The following is a 17,902-nucleotide window of genomic DNA, read 5'->3' on the forward strand; positions in this document are numbered from 1 at the left end:
AAGTTATAGTCTAACAATGAGTGACTGTGCTGTACGAGGACAGTGAATTATTTATTCACATTCAGAGTGGGGGTTATTCACAACTATTGGGGAAATGGGTCGGATGCAGGGAATAATTTTTGTCTCTGTCTTTTTATCCCGTTTGTGCATGAGTGGGTGTTTGTCTCTCTATGTGGCCCTGTGATGAACTGGCAACTTGTCCAGGGTGTAGCCCACTTCCTGCCCGATGTCAGCTGAGGTAGGCTGCAGGCTAAACCTGACACTCTGATTTTGAATAGGCAGCTGAAGACAAGACTATTACAAATTGTCTTCTTACAAATTCATGCTTATAGCTAACTGCTTATAGTAATGAACTACTATCTAATACTATTTATTATTATCATTGCTCTTTTGACAGTTTGCCTGAAATGCCTTTTTATCGTGCCTGCTGCTTTTATGCACAATGCAATTTCGTATTAGTACTGTGTAAGTATGAGCATTAATAGAAATCTGAATCTAAATCTGAGAAAACATACCTCTGCAAAGCAAATGCATGTATAGCATGGCCATGCAATGACCTGCCTTATTGATTGATGTGGCATGAAGATGGCATTTGTCAAGGACAATACATATTCCCACAGTGACTCACTTTTACGCAAAACATTAATGCATTAAAATATTCTGACGCTACAAACACACAGACGCAAAGACTAACAAACAATTAAACTGCACCGATCACATCAAGCCCTCCATCTCTAATTGTTAGAGGTAATAAAGTATAAATCTACCCTCTGAAGTACAATAAAAAAATTGTGTCTTTACACATCGTGGATCATCAGCTGTTGAGGTTATTGATCTTATTTGTTAACCCGGACATGTTGCTTTAGCCTCTGCCTTTTATACTCTAAGTAGCCATTAAGTGCATATTAAAGTATGTGGTTATAAAAGGAGTGAACTTAAAAACATTAGAGGGTCAGCCAGAGATGGTGTTTTCAACCAATTTATAGAGGTAACATTATTTTACCTTCTCTCTGTAGTTGATAAAATCTGACAGACTGCCATTTCATAAAGATAGGATCACTGTCCTAAAGTCAAAAGCCTTGTCCTATTGACATTCCACAATCAGCCATCTCTCTTTCCAAATTTTTTGTCCTCCGTCTTTCTTTCTTAATTTAACCAAAGTACCCTGGCTCTGAGTGCTATGCATTGGGCTGCTTAACAGATTGAACCGTCTGATTTCTGGAGGGCAGCCTGTCAATCGTTAAGGTCAACCAAACTCAGGAAGGAAATAGCTCCCTCCTCCTACTCACCTATCAGTTCCATAACCAAATGCATTTGCTTCAACTGCCCTCCTCCCCCTCACGCTTCCCCACAAAAAAAAACAAAAAAACAACAACACCCACTCCTCCTTCAACAATCCATATGATGTGTTAGCTCTGCAATGTTCAATAACCAATTTATCAATTCTGGTCCAGAAGACCAGGAAGGACTATCGATGCGATCTGAAAATATATAGCTCTGTGCATTTAATTTCTGACTTGTATGTGATCAAACAGATAGACTTTCTCTCATGTGCATGAATTATGTAATTAAACACATGCTGCAAACCTTGGTCCTCTGCCTTTGTTGTAACAGGACCTGTAACCCAACCTTTGGGTTATAGGTTAGCACACATGTGTAGTCTAAAGAGGGACAGGATCAAAGCATAAATGCTTCCATTCCCACTAGTATTGAGCCAAACGCACAATTTTAACAGATTTAAACAAACAAAAGATAATGGATAAAGTTATAGCCAAATTATCATCATTTTCTGCATAAAGCATAAACCACGATCAAGTTAAACAAAGATGTAAATGGATATTACTTTCTAAACATTTTACTGATGTGTTCAAGATTTTGTAACTTTCCAGATATGTTAATTGATATTTCCTCATCATAGTTTCCTCAAAACATATCTTCAGATGCAAATTAATTACTTAAAGCTACATAATTTCTAGCAGACATTGTTGACTAATACTCAATAACATTGGCAGACATCACTCTGAAAGTTGCTGAAAGAGATTGCTGATCAACTTTACTTGTTTGTTGTTGTTGTGACTCCTGGAGGGATTGTGGGAATTAAGCCATGTTGATCAGTGCAAATCCCGAGAGGAAACTCATACCAACTGATCTTCCCACAAAGAACCCTTCCAAATACAAGCCTCCCATGACCTCCAACCCCTGGCCTTGCTTAGCTGGCCTGCAGAAGCGTGGAAGCCATATTGCACTTCTTAAGATAAGCATCTTGCCTTCAGCCCCTTAAATCTTTGGGTATAGCCTGACAGTCTGATCAGCACAAGCATGCTTTACATTCTGAGAAAGATGAAGAAACTGATTATCTTTACCGGCAAAAGTCAAACCAAAGATCTCTGCATTTTCACCTTGTATTATGTATATAGGAGTTCAATTCAAGGTATTCATTTAAACATAATCCTTGAACTGTAATTTCAGATGTGAATTGTATAGTCAAGGTGACGTTCATGTCCCTCAACCATTGGTTTAACTGTCTCCAATATCTCAAGTTACAACTTGTCCTCACAGGCAATGGCCTCTGTGTGTGTGTCCCCCCCCATTCTGACTCCCTTTAGCTTTCGGCCTGTGTCGCCTGACTCTGCAATGCTAATGGATATGGACGTCTGATTTGTAAGTACTGATAATGCAGTAAAAACATTACATTAGAAACACAGATCCCATGATTGGGTTAGAGTGAGGAATAACATATGATGATGCAGCCCAAACACAGCAGGCCACAAGCCATCATACCAACGAGCACACATTCACCCTGAAGAATACTGCTTATCTAAAGGATGTTTTAGTACTGGAGGTCTGGCTCCTTACATTTCCATCTAGGATGAATCAATCTCTCTATCATCTTTAGAAAAACAAAATTTCAATCGAGTTCCGTTATTATACTAAATGGAGAATAAATCAATGAAATTCTCCGTATTCTCTCTGGTTCTAATAAAGACAGACACTGTCTAATTTGTCTGATCACTTTATGTACAGCCAGCCAGTCTTAGAGAAACGTTACCATAATGGCATTAAAATAGTTTGTGACACTGCTTTTTATGGCAGTTTTAAAAAAAAACAAATCACAATCGCAAAACTCATGACCCTCTTAATTCCAACTATTTGAGGAAAATTCCGGTTAATCCTGGATGATGTTCTCTGGAGATACATTTTGGAATAAACTGATCTCTAAACTTGATTCTAATACTTGATCAGATCCAGCTCAAGCAACAAAAATGTCATTGTTGGCTATTAAATAAAGCTTTATATAATTATTGGATGCAAACTCACAAATGCTCAATACGACCAAAACAGAAAAATAGTTTAAAGATATCTTCAAGAATTTTGCTGTCTGTTTTACTCATTAGTGGTTTATTTGAGAAGCCCCACGGGCAAAAGTGAAAGCCCCCATAGGCCAAATGGGATCATGGGAGAGGCACAAAAGAATCCCTTTACCCTGAATCTTGTTCTCTTTGCCACTGTGATAATATCATCTCTCAAACCACTGCTCTACCAGATTGCATGGTTGATCAACAGAATCCTTACACAAAAGCATTGATATAATCAGTGAGGCATCAGGTCATTGGAATGAGCAGTGACTGCACTCATGAGGAATTTGTGATTTGGAGTGTGATACCCAAAGGGTGCAATGATATAAATGAAATTCAGAGCTCCACTCATAGATATGACCTCCCTCGAAACCCTGAACATAGAAAGAGTGTGGTCTTTGTATCTCTGGGAGGGATGAGTCCATGAAGACAATGAGACCAGCTTCTCCATGGCATTTAGGTTGATGGGCCAATCATTTGTACAATGTTGGACAGAGATGAGATCTGGTTATGGGGAAAACAATGTGGCAGCTCAGTAAATTGTAGGGTCTCTGTCAAGCTCAACAGCCAATATGTGCTCACATACTGTAGATTCTAAGCAGGCCATTGTGGCCCTTCTGCTAAATTTCCACAGGGTTTAGATATGGTCATGACATGGTCGTTTCCTGAATAGCTTACCAATAAATCTATGGGAAAAGGTCATCAATCATCTTAAAATAGGGAGATCAAAATCTCTGTAGAAGCCTTAGTTTGAAATTTCCTGTTTTATGTGTTGCTCACTTAAAATCTCATTTTTATTGGCAAGTTCCGGGGGAAATACTGTCAAAACAAGAAAGTAAATTAAAGGTCCAAACTACATGAATCCCATATGTTCATTACCTAAAAATGTGATGAACATTTTATCTATAAGAGAGAGTGAATGAACCTGTGAGTAGGCTGTTGTCCTACCTTGACAAACCGTATCAGTGACAGAGGTGCAGGGATGCAACATTAGTCCCTCGTCACAGGTAGCACACGGGATGCAGGGTTCTCTTGAACTGTCCTGATCCGAGTACGTGTCCCCATTGCACTCCTCGCACACCGTGTCATGGTTAAACTCACAGCTGTACAGCATTCCCAGACCCTCAGGACATTTGGTGCAGGGTTCACATCGCTGTGAGAGTTCATTCATGTAGTAACCATAGTTGCACACGCAGGTGGCATCGTTTGAGTCTGTGCATGGAGCCTTCATGCGGAGCAGTCCTGTACATACTGTACAGGGCTGACATTTTTCTGTGTGGCTGAAGTTTTCGGAGAAAGTTTCACCTAGAGAAAGAAAATATACATTTATCATTTTAATCAGACAGACCTCTCATTTGTTAGCCATCTTTTATATAATGCAGTTACGGAATAAGCACCAATCAAGTCACCTTGAGCCAAAAGTAGAGAGCAAGAATTTTTTTCATTGGCCATTTGACCGAAAAATATGGAAAATCAAGTCAAAATAAATCACAGATCAAAATAAAACATGACAAACACCAACAGATTTGACAAGATTAAGAAATATCAGTTTATTGCGATACATGTTTGGGTTGATCTTATCAATTCAATTTGAATGTCAAAAAAGAGAGAATGTACCACTCCCTTTCAGTGCATTGTATTATTCTTTGCTTGAACTCAGAAGACCCGTGCTGCATTAAACAGTCGCCTCTACTGGTTGACCTTCCATAATCAGAGCCTTGTGAAATAAAATAATTTAATAGAGGAGGACCATTTATGTATACATTAAACTACCATCAGTCAGATCCACAAAGCTGTCTAAGGTCAGGAGATTATACCTCTTAAGGATTTTCTAATGGTGGCTTTTTCGTCCAGTAGCTTAAGTGTTTGTGAAGTGTTTCAAGAGGAGCATGCATTTATTGGAGTTTGTGTTCAGTTTATTATGTGTGTGTGTGTGTGTGTGTGTGTGTGTGTGTGTGTGTGTGTGTGTGTGTGTGTGTGTGTGTGTGTGTGTCTGTGTGTGTGCGTGCGTGCGCGTGCGTGCGTGTGTGTGTGTGTGTACATTTTTACTTTTTGTAGCTAGTCAAAGTCATACTAACACTGATATACTACTTATCCACTTGTGTGAAACTGCAGTGGGTTCACACTGGACAAGAACAGATGTAAGAATAAAACATGCGCAAGTGTCAAAATATTTCTAAATTCTATTTTTTTTGGATAATTTTGCATATATCAAACATATTTCAGACATTTTTTGTAGCTCTGAGTGATTTCCTAGGACAGATCTGTCTGTAGAGGACACGATCAATATTGCATGTTTTATGGAATTGTGTTTCGGCTGAATAGAGAACTGGGAAACACACTAAATTATGCAATAGTCCTATTTGTAAGAGCAGTTTGTGCATGATTGTGTGTTGTGTGTGTGTGTGTGTGTGTGTGTGTGTGTGTGTGTGTGTGTGTGTGTGTGTGTGTGTGTGTGTGTGTGTGTGTGTGTGTGTGTGTGTGTGTGTGTGTGTGTCTGAGAAAGGGGGGGTGAGAGTATAGAATGCTAGAATATGAAAGTAACATCAACATGACATCTCTCAAGCTTTAGGCCTGTTTACAAGAATAATTTCTATAAAAATATGCTTTCAATATTTACTTTGAGTTGAGGTGAATTCAGCGCATTTTAAGAGAACAGAATTGACTATTTTTCAATCACTTATCAACAGATGATTATCAACAGAAAAGTCAGATTGTCAGCAACTGTTCATTTCTTTGGCAGCAGGAATGAGATCTCTCAGTTTTACTTAAATTTTAGAATTTCCCTAACCTATGCATGGAGCTAAGCAATAAACCTTTTAGAATGTCTCACCAACTTAATCTCACTCATGCTCATAAATGTCCATCATGGTCAGCTGCATGCCTCCAACCCATTTTATTAAATTCAAAACAAAAGTGCTTACAAGCTGCTCAATGACATGAGGGCCACAACAACAAATAACTCAAAAGAATGCAGCGTCACGCTTTTGGACACACTTTGTCCTCAGTGACTCTAAAAAACCAACCAGCCAACTGCTGTGGAAATTGTTAACCGTGTGTGGCAGGAGACAGGGGGGTCTGGACCCTTTGTAGCTCGGTGTCTCATATCAAGTTTCCAGTGTGTGTCATGGGCCCACCAGCGCTCTGATGATGCAGATATTAAAGCAGACATGAGGAGAGATGGACTCTGAGACAACTGACAGATGATGAGAGTCTGTGTCATTTGATCTGAATCTGTTAGTGAGTCCCCGATCTAAATCGGTGGTGTCCTTCACATTTCTCTAAACTATGTCTTTAGGAAGTGGACAATCTATTGTCCCTACTTCATATGTTGGCCTGTCCAGTCATACTGTGTTACCCCCCACCTCCACCCTAACCCTGTTATCTTCTATAATAACCTCCCTCTCTTCAAACAGACACACACACACTTAAAACTACAATTACCCCCCTCCTACCCAAGAGTGCTCTCAGAGCCATTATCATCATGCCATGCATCAATAATGCAAGTCAATACATTAATAACACTAGCCTGCAGCATGGATGGGAGTTGAGGGAGGGGGAGGCGGAGGAGGTGGCGAAAGCTGGGGGTTACAGATGGTCTTTTGCTGGCTTTACATTCACTATCATAACTGTACTTAGACTCTTGTCTAATTTCCACCCCTTTGCTTTGTTTTCAACGCCCATAAAAGGACTCTTGACTTTATCCACTCAGCGTGAGGTGAGCGTGTGTGTGTGGGTTTTTTGTCTCTGCTTCTGTGTGTGTGTGTGTGTGTGTGTGTGTGTGTGTGTGTGTGTGTGTGTGTACATTTCTGTGCCTATGAAACATTAACTGCCAGCTGAGAAGTTCACCTTGTCTTCATTCCAGCTGCACAGCTGAACTTGTTCTGTTTCATCTCAACTCATCTGTTCATCCATCCAGACTCCTCCATGTGTTTAAGCTAGTAGTCCCCTTTAACACATCACTCACGCCCCTGTTAACCATCTGTGACAGATGAAGTCTGAAGGCTTTTTGGAAACCGCCATCTGTTTCTAAATAATGGATGTTTGAGCAGATTAGATTGAAAAAAATACAAGTCTGAAACAACATAAGCAAAGAAAATGGGGGGGGGGGGTGAGAATTAATGTGGGAGGAAAGTTAGGAGGAAACATGGTGGCAGATAAAGTAGTTTCTGTCACATTAGTTTTTTTAATTGGAGAAAAGATGATATATAGATGCAAAGAATTACTTTTAGAGGCTAAAATAACATTTTGTTAAGTCCTAAAATCTCTATTAAGCCATCTTTACATAAAGTCCCTTGCCTGAGAGCAGATGTAAACCTACTGCTAAACCATCCAGTTTTCTATTTAGGGCACCTATACATTCACTCTGTGTCAACCATCAAACTTGACACAGAGTATTAACTGTGACTAAAACCTGAATGTCGTGAATAAAAACTCTCCACAGTTGAAATGCCATTAATTTGTCAAATGACACCTTTATTCATTCTTTTTTTCTCCAAACCGCTTCCTCTGCTTTTACAAGTCACTGGAGTCTATCCCAGCAGAAATATGGGCGTATGGCGAGGATCTGGACACATCGCCAGCACATCGCAGAACAAGACACCTTTAATGGATGGAAACATTAAAGGTGTTCCTTATCATTCCTGTGACCCGCAATGCGGACAGGTGGCTGTAGATGAGATAACTGCCATTATCTCATTGACAATAACATGGATGGATGGATGGAGGATGGATGGAGGATGGATGGATGGACGGACGGACGGATGGATGATTGATTTTACTCTGTCAAAGGAGAGTGATCATTTCCTTCGAAGAAACCAATGGCCTGAAAAAAGGTGGTTCAACCAACAACTCATTTGTCTAGTATCCCAAACCACCATCCAAGACAGGAATGCTCTTGAGCAGCTTTGAAATATTTATAGGAAGACCACAGCTACCAGGATGACCAATTGTCTGTTCATTAACGGGGAAAGGAGCTGTTTGCCTGTAGGATTATTTCGAAGCCACTGGAAATGATCCTGGGTAAGGCTGCTACAGAAGCCTACTGTAGCAGCCTTACCCAGGAGCTTTCTTGAAAAAACAAAAAACAAAAACAAGAACACTTTCTCTTTCGACTTTAGAAATTTTGAAACTTTAATATCTAGTTAAAGCTGCTAAAGTATGATTGCATAACCAATGTTCCATTTAGTAAATGGTCAGGTAGATGAAATAACACAGTCAAGTCTGAGATTCAAAATATGCAGCTGTTGAAATGCTTTTGCACACACACACACACACACACACACACACACACACACACACACACACACACACACACACACACACACACAAACACACACACACACACACACACAGACATACACGTACGCACACGCACACATACACACACAGTTCAGCTAGAGTCTGCATTATAATTTAATCAATATGTTTGATGTGTTCTTAAAATATCACTGGAGAGCCTGTCTGGCCTCACAATTTTTGAGAGCGCATCAATAACGGTGTTTGTTCATGTCTGACCAGTAGAAGCATACTGAGACTGAAAAATGGTCACTCTATATCATGCAACAGAAAACAGCAACCTTTGAGTCACGGCTGGAGTTAAAATACAAATTAAACAGAAGATAAAGAATCAAAAGCAGCACGAAAGTCAAAGTTTTACACAAAAAAACCATACGTAATCCAAATGTAACTCGAAATTTGAGATAAACTCAAAAGAAGATCCATCAAATACAAGGAAAAGACACAACTATAATTTTTTTCCCTACATCTCTACATTCTTCGTGACTTCTCCCATGACCTTGGTTCTGAATCATTTTCTAACTCTGGGGCTGCGAGACTTGTGATCTGTCATCCTTCACTGACCCAGGGAGGTTTTACAACCACTACCTCGCCTGGGTGCAGGAAAGTCTGGGAAGTCTTGCAAGGAAAGCCCTATGAAACATAAACGACCTGGCTGTGGACCAAGCCTGAGATCTGCAGACTCGTTTGGCCCCTGGACCTAACAGGATAGAATTACTAAAAAAATCTTTTAATTTGTTCAATTTGCTTTCTACACTCAGTCAGAGACGTGCCTCCAACTGAAGACCTTAAATATCCAATGGGACCCTTCAGTGATGTTTGACCAAATCAAAATCATCTCTGCTTACCATCTTAACTGCTGTGATGCAATGTGTCTGATGCTCTAAATATCTTCTACTGTGGTTTTCTATGTGCAACAACATTTGGAACTGATCCCACTGAAGTATCCTCTTAACATCATTCTCCTTTAGTCTTGCAGCCCAACACAGCCTCTCTCCCTATATGGTAAGGGCCACAAAGAGGGCAGTAATGCTCAAACACAGTTAGGCCTGGCATCTCGGTTGCTTTCTAATACGCAGCTGAATGAGTTGAACACTGTCAAATAAGCTGTGGTCTAGAGTTGGCAATGTCAACTTGGCTCCACTTCTTTAACTTGAACTGGACACATATTCAATTATTATTTATATTACAATTTGGTAATGATGTTTTGAATGAATTTTGGTACATTTGGTATGAGATTGCAAATATTCACAACAACACACTCAAAGTGAGACTGGGGTTAGTTTAAAGGTACATCTGAGAAACATTGGCATGTTAGCATTAGGATGTAAGCCTGACTACAAACTACTTTTAAAGGATTTTTTTTTCCTAGGAGAGTGAATCAGAGTGCTTAATTTAATATTAGTTATTGTAGAGGATTGTATGAAACAAAGCCAGCAGTCACAAATAAAATGATATCTTCAACAGATCTAATGGCTAGGACTCCTACAGGAAAGAAAATGTTGACTTTATAAAAATATTAATGTCATATAAAGCAAGATGTTTGCCAAAAGCTACATAAACCATCAAGGTCCAGATTTATAAACCATATTACAGGCTTGTAAAACAGTTTCTGGTTCATAACTTGTGAAGAATCATTGTCATTTATGATCCCACATGATTCTTGTTACTCAAATAGTCATAAAGTATCAAAACTGCTGACTGACCTGCATGTTTTTCCAAATGCTTTAATGACAGTAGAGGATTTATGAGAGGAAGACATAACTCACAGCTAGATTGTCCCAGTGGAAACTATTTAATGTCTTTGTACATATGATGAAACGGCAAGTCATGAACGCATGGGTGACATCAAAACATGCATGACATGATGAATGTAGAGTATGTGTGTGTCATTCTGCATCCATGTATTGGGCCTCCATATCATCTCTGCTTAAATGTATCTGCAGTTTTGTGTGCTTCTGTATCACTATGGTTTCACTTGTATGAACTTTATAAATTGTGTACATGAAAACCAAACAGTTGTTTTTTGTGTGACTCACTGTCAAGGCAGGGGGAGCAGATAGTCTGTGTGGCTCCACATGGTTTGATGACGCCCTCGCCGGGTTGGCACTGCAGACAGCACTCACCATTGGTTGTGTACTGACCTGACAAACAATCCTCCTTATTGGCCTGAGCCCCAACCTGCAAATCACCAGAGAAAGACTTAAAATGGGACAAACAGCAGATTTTTTACCTAAATCTATTGTTTTGATCAAAACAAAGTACACCACCGTGAAATAAGCAATTCAACAAATGAGTGCTTTTCATTTAGTTTCACCACATCCAGGGGCCTGAAAATGTACAAACATTCAGCACTACAAAAAAAAAAGAAAGAGAAAAGAGACAGAAAGACAGACAAAATAAACAGTGAAGAAGGGTGAGTCTTGTTCCTATTCCCTTAAATTTATTTCAGGAGCCACAAACTCCTGAAATAAATTTCACTCTGCGCAGTGATTCTCAGCCAGCAAAAGGGTGCAAGACAAATATAAAGGATTGTGCAATGAATGATGGGATAGGGTTAGGGTTAGTGCTTAAATAACTGGTCGAGAGTCCCTTGAAGTGTGTTCTTCTCCTACTCAAGGATTAAATTATAAGTAGCAAAAGTTTACTGTGAACTGATCTTAATTCAAAACAATCACAGGAATCACAAGTGATGCTTAACAGTAGATACTGGAAATACTGTATATGTACATATTTTAATATATTATATGTTTTTATTCTGATATAATGTACAGTAACATGATATTATGTGCTTTCAACAGGTTTGTAGTGTTTTTATGATTTATGGTGGACAGACGTAAATTACAGTGAAATGAGGTAAACCTGATTTTTATTTTCCCCTGTATTTTCTTTTTAAAACCTGCGTATAATTGACAACAACTAAACTAGAAAAGAAAATAATAATTTCATTAATAATGTGATGTTTTTATATCCTCTTATTGTTTCTAGTAAGTCTTAAGGAATAGTACTTTTGTATGTAGAGTAGTAATGGCACTTAAATGACCTTAACTGGAAATTGTAGATTGAAATTTAATAAATAATGACTTACGAACAATCAACTTAAGAACAACCTCACGGAACAAATTGTGTTTGTACGTTGAGGACTACCTGTAATAACAGCAAATAGAATGACAGACTCAGACTAGATAAAGATGGAGTATGTCTTTTCTGCTCTCTCTCTCTCTCTCTCTCTCTCTCTCTTCAAACAGTGACCTGTTGAGTACTTTAACTTTTGGTCTTTAGTAAGTGAAGATGGACATGCTGTCACACTCGCATCCAGTCCTTCGTGTTTCTGTCTTCACTGGAGACTATTGAGTTGTGGTGACCTTTATATTACATTATGTTTCCTTTGTCATCACAGGTCTTCATCATCTTTGGCACACCTTGATCCTCTAAGGACGGCTTGATAAATGCTCTGATTGACCTCTGACACAGAACCAGAGAGGTCTGTCTTTCATAGATAAATCAAGAGTGTTGCTTTTAGGCCATCATTTAAGAAGAAAAAACAACAACAATTATCTTCTGTTGGTGAAAAATAACAGATCAGAAGGCCAAAAGCAAATGCCACACTTTTTTTGATCTTACAATTCTGGGTATTCCATTGCTTCCTCTTGGAGCACATGGAAGGACATGAGTCATCACGTTCTTGTTCAGGACTCATTTTTGCCTGCTGAATGTTTAGCATCAGATTCAGAAATATCAGTCACTGAGGGAGCTGGTTGTACTGCAGTCCCAGTGATTGTAAGAGTCCAGATTGAGAATATGTCTATCCATTAAGGGGCGCATTCAACATAAATTATCAGGTTTGAGAGTTCTGGTGTGTTTGGAATGGTCTAAAAAATGTCAAGCATCCCCTCAGGTTCTTCTGAGTTAGCTGGATTATAATCACACGCTCCTTCCCTGCACCTAGACGGTGTTAAGGCCCACTTACATTCACGGTGGTATTATTAAAGTATGATGTTCATAATCAAAAATGTATCCATGGCTTTTGATTTGGATGTTTCTTGCAACATGCCTTAGCCATACCCTGAAACCTTCCTGTTATTACAACAAAAAATTTTGATGCAGAAAGTTATTGATCATCTCACATCATTGAGTTTCCAAATTGAGAGAAACCCATTGAATGTATAAGTTAAATTTATATATAGTATGTTTTTATGAAAATGATATTTTAGTCATCCTCACAACTGAGAGTAAAACAATTTAGTGCTGTGAGACTCCCCTGATATTTCACTTCAGCACACTTTCGCTCACACACCTTGTTAGGCAATAGCCAGTTAGAGGTGAATCAAATCTGTCACCACCACACACACACATACACACACACACACACACACACACACACACACACACACACACACACACACACACACACACACACACACACACACACACACACACACACACACACACACACACACACACACACACACACACACACACACACTCACCCCTGTCTGACTCTGTGCGATCTGCCCTTATAGGCCCATCTTGTCCACACCCATTGGCACACATTCATTTGCACATACGCATAAACAGCCTAACATGTGAACAAACCTGCTCCAAAACAGTTTGACACCTCTGAAATGTCTTGGAGCTAGGCTTTTGACTTACGCTTCTGTTTTGACCCCACCGTAGCTCCAGGTGTGGGTGCAACACCAGAACGTCTCAGAGACCTAAAAATGACTATTAAGCTGTCCATGCAGATGAATTATTTGGTAATGTGATTTTCAACAAAAAGCTCATGCAATAAAAGAAAAGTGTGCTCAACAAGTTGCTGCTCGACCTGAATGTTTCCTGTAATTGATTTCAAGATGGGAGCTTAACAATTGTGGTCTTCGACTTTCGTCAGGTGATCACCCCAAAGCAAAAGCACTAAGATCATCATGTAGCCAGGGCAACAAGTGCACGTAAATGCATTCACAAATGCATCTGGACACATAACTTCACCACTCCAACCAATCTTACTAATGCTTTGGTCAATTTTCAGTTGGAAGCACTTAACCTTTGGACCTCAGCTGTCAGCACTTGTTAAGCCATTAGTTCCACTATACAAGCCTGCCTATAAGCTCAGCCTAATTTAAAGAGAACTAGAACTGGTTCTATAACATAGGTGGAAAAAACATTTGCGGCTAACACCCATTCCAATCAGTCCTCCCGTGAGCCCACCACCCACAGGAGGAGCCGCAGCACAGTGTGGCGCAAGAGTGTGTGAAACAAGAGGGTGAAAAATAGACAGACGGACGGGGAAAAAGAGACTGATGTGAGGGTGAAGTGGGAAGGAGGGGGATGGTGAAGGGGTGGTGGTGGTGGTTCGACCTGTTATAAATATTGCATGTGCTGAGCCAGCAGGAGATGCATATCCATCAGTGGGAGCAGCTGTCATGTATCAGTGATGCAGCCCAGTTTCTAAACCAGAACACTGACAGGCCTGCAGCTCTGCCTATCGACCATGTCCTGTGAGATAGAAGACCACACTGCAGAATATATGCTTTGATGGGACTGCATCAAAGTAAGGGAATCACATATAGATCAGCTGTGACCTATTAGAAGTGTCCTCTTAACTTTTCTACTGGATATTTCTATTGGGAATTCAGTGAAGTCACTGCAAGCCTCATCAGTAAACAAAAGGGTTTTTTTGGTGAGACTACTGTGGCATTGTCCTGCTGTCTGTAGCACCATGTGTTACTGAGAAGGGTGGAACTTCACACCCAGCAAGTGCAAATATAAAGTATCAACGTCATTAGCCGCTGTTTCACACGATTTGGCCGGACAAGTGTAAAGTCGCATAGTTAATTTCAGACTTAAACATTGAACATCAAATGATTAGTAACTTGTAACAATTAAGTTTTAAGTCAGTCAAAATTAAAATAAAATAAAAAATCAAATCACTTAAACACAGGAAAAAACCTTAATCTTGATATTTTTCGTTAGTTTTCCTACCAAAACGTGACAATAACTTAAGTTTGACGAGAGGAAAATGTTTTTAAAGTTTCTAACAAACTCTCCGCACTTATTATCTAATAAGTGGGATTTACGGATGTGTTCGCACAAGGGAAGGATTAACGCATGGACAATGCATGACATCATTAAACTCACTTTTCAATAGAATAACACTACTCACCACTCCTAGTAACACTGCTATGAAGACGGATTTCATCCTGTATCTCCGTGTATCTTCAAAGGAGAGTGAGATCGGATGCAGCGCAGCAGGATGCGGGTCTCAGTGACTTCGAAGAGAATCAAAGCGGACTCTCATCGCTGCGTCCGTGCGCTTCTTCTGAGATTACTGACAGAAAAAAGAAATTCTCCAAGTAACTTGGCGTTGCTAAATATGTGTTGCGAGATTCTGTGATCAACAGCAGAATCCAAACAGGGAGCAAACTCGCCGAGATTGACCGATTGGATGGTCGGCTCTCTCTGCGCTTTTCTCCGATTGGCACATATGTCAGACGCGCTCATCTCAACAGCTTCAGGGAAGAGGCCATCTCCCTCTCCACGCCCACAACACACACACACACACACACACACACACACACACACACACACACACACACACACACACACACGCACACACACACACACACACACACACACACACACACACACACACACACACACACACACACATCAGTATAATGTCCCGGGATGTTTTTGCTGAGCGGACGAACCAACCAGCTTAATTTTTTTTTTAAATCTTCTGACAAATTTAGTCTTGCTGTAATCATTTATTTAGGATGTAGCTGACAGAAAGCAGCCATCTGCATTTAAATCTTGATTAAATGTGTTTTTTTCTCTCTCTCTCATGCTCTCCCTTTCTTCAGCAACTTCTAAAACCGAGATTATTGTTAATTCTCTAACAGCTTCGTACAAATGTACATTTTATCCCTAAACTTGAACACCACACCGGCTGGGATCCTCTTATTTGCAGCAGAACACATTCAAGTACTAAGTGAACAGCAAATTTTTGATTGGAGTGTGTTCTCACTAGCCCTGAATTCCTCATTCCATCAGTCCCCTGTCTAAAGGATTTATAAAAGTGCATTGTTGTACTCAGTGTAACGCTTATAACTTGTCTTGCACACAGACATTTCATTCATTTGCACCGATTTAGGGAAATCACAAGATAACACTGCTGCCTTCATACATAAAAAGCAACTAACTGTTTGATCTGAGATAACACCTGAGGCCAAATGTTCGCCTGATATAAACCCAGTAGCATGTCTTGTTCTACCTCTGATCATGTCTTCCCATGTTTGGTGTGTTCTATGCAGAAGAGCAGCAGGTTGATCGGGGGAAAAAATGACAAGGTTTACGAGTAACTTTGTGACTGTCTGTCATGTTTGTGCATGACTGTCACTGAGTGAATTTCCTTGCAGCAAAATAAATGATCTAGTATCCATCCAATTTTTTTTTTGAAAAATGAGCTCACTATAATCATGGTGACATATTTCAACTGGTTGTCACTTAATTGCTCCCGACATGCTTGTAAAGTCCTTCTTCGATATAACTTTATCTGAAGTGCATGTAATTCTTTTATTCCTTTTCCTGTTAAAAAAAGCCTCTCAAACATGGTGGGCATAGATCTCTCTATCTGACCATTACGTACATGCTTATTTAAGATTGAATAATGTTTCAACTTGTATCATCATCATGAGACCGTGATTTAAATAAACCATTTCAAGTCTGACAACATTGGGGAAAGGAGGTAGGAGAGAGGAGATGGTGTGGGCGGATAAATAATGCATGAATCCATAGACAGAAACAGACAGGCAGACAGACAGAAAGAAAATCATTTTCAGAGTCACCATTAAAGCCCAAAATAGATTTTCAGAATGGCCTCTTAAATTTGTCCCTAAAAGAAAACACTATTCATTCCTTCTGAAATCATGTGTTGAAAATCTGATGATACCAAAAGATGATTTACAATAACAACTATTACTTTGACAGGAAAACAGAAAAGACAGTTATAACCCATTAGATACAACAGTAGCAACATGTATTTATTCATTTTTTAATGATTTTTCTCAGTGATATCAAGAAAAATCAAAAGATGATTTAAAATTCTGGTTGTTTTGATTGATGTCACTTTTGTTTTTCTGTCAGATGTCTAAAATAGGATAAAATAGTAACATTGATGTGAGGAAGTGTAACCAACATTATCTTTGGGAAATCATATTTCTGCATTGACCAGAATATAATGAAGAAGAGGAAACACGTACAGTATAGATATTTAACTCAAATAGAGATGTGAAAACATAACAGAGTACTTTTTGTCACATGTACAAAAATGAAAACACTTGGGTACACAGACAGACAGACAGACAGACAGACAGACAGACAGACAGACAGACAGACAGACAGACAGACAGACAGACACACACACACACACACACACACACACACACACACACACACACACACACACACACACACAACACACACACATTTATCCACAGGACCAGCCACCTGGAACGCAATCCTTTTCCCGGAACCTGAGATGAGACAGTGAACGTCTTTAGACCACCCATCCTCTGTCCACTTTGACAGATGGTCTTTGTGTGTGTGTGTGTGTGTGTGTGTGTGTGTGTGTGTGTGTGTGTGTGTGTGTGTGTGTGTGTGTGAGTTCCTGTGCGTATATTAGATAATATCTACTGTACGTCCATCTCTTAACGATGTGTTTATATTTTGGTTCTCCTGTGTACTAATGTGAATTCATCTTCAAAATGATGATAATCTGTGAAAAGTGATAATCTGAGGATGAAAAAGAAACCACCTGTCAGTGTAGAACAGCTACAGTAGCAGAGGAGCACAAAACTGCACTGGTGATGTGATCCGCAATCTCCTTGCAAACTTTCCTTTCTAATGTACTGTAATAGATGGAGAGGCATCATATGACGAGGCAAAGGAGCCCTCATATTACCGTGAAAGCACTCACACCAATAACTGGCTTGAGAAGGATATCATGTTGTGTTCAGGGAGAACCTTTAGAGTCCTGCAGTGTCTGAAATTCATTCCTGGGATTTTTGGTAAACAAGTTCAACAAAGTGACACCTGTATGCAGCAATGTTTATGCTTCTAAGCTTGTGCACATATTCTTAATGTAGTTGCACACTGTAGAGATGAAAAGACTGGGTTCACTTTTCACAAAGATAGAGTAAACCTTGGACAGGCCAGATGGCAACTAGCCCCACTTCTTCCCTCGGGGG

General features: G+C 39.6%; 1 protein-coding gene across 1 annotated transcript in view; it reads right to left on the reverse strand.

The window, feature by feature from the left end:
- The window catches only part of ngfrb (nerve growth factor receptor b), a 29,186-nt gene extending 14,069 nt beyond the window's left edge, over positions 1-15,117 (reverse strand). The window contains exons 1-3 of the mRNA XM_068306085.1: positions 14,818-15,117; positions 10,694-10,835; positions 4,305-4,661 (exon numbers count right to left, since the gene is read on the reverse strand). Of these exons, the coding sequence (XP_068162186.1) occupies positions 4,305-4,661; positions 10,694-10,835; positions 14,818-14,853 (535 nt within the window). The 5' untranslated portion in view covers positions 14,854-15,117. The remainder of the gene's footprint in view (positions 1-4,304; positions 4,662-10,693; positions 10,836-14,817) is intronic.
- Between the last annotated feature and the right edge of the window lie 2,785 nt (positions 15,118-17,902).

The sequence above is a fragment of the Antennarius striatus genome, chromosome 21 (genome assembly GCF_040054535.1).
Source record: "Antennarius striatus isolate MH-2024 chromosome 21, ASM4005453v1, whole genome shotgun sequence".
NCBI lineage: Eukaryota > Metazoa > Chordata > Actinopteri > Lophiiformes > Antennariidae > Antennarius > Antennarius striatus.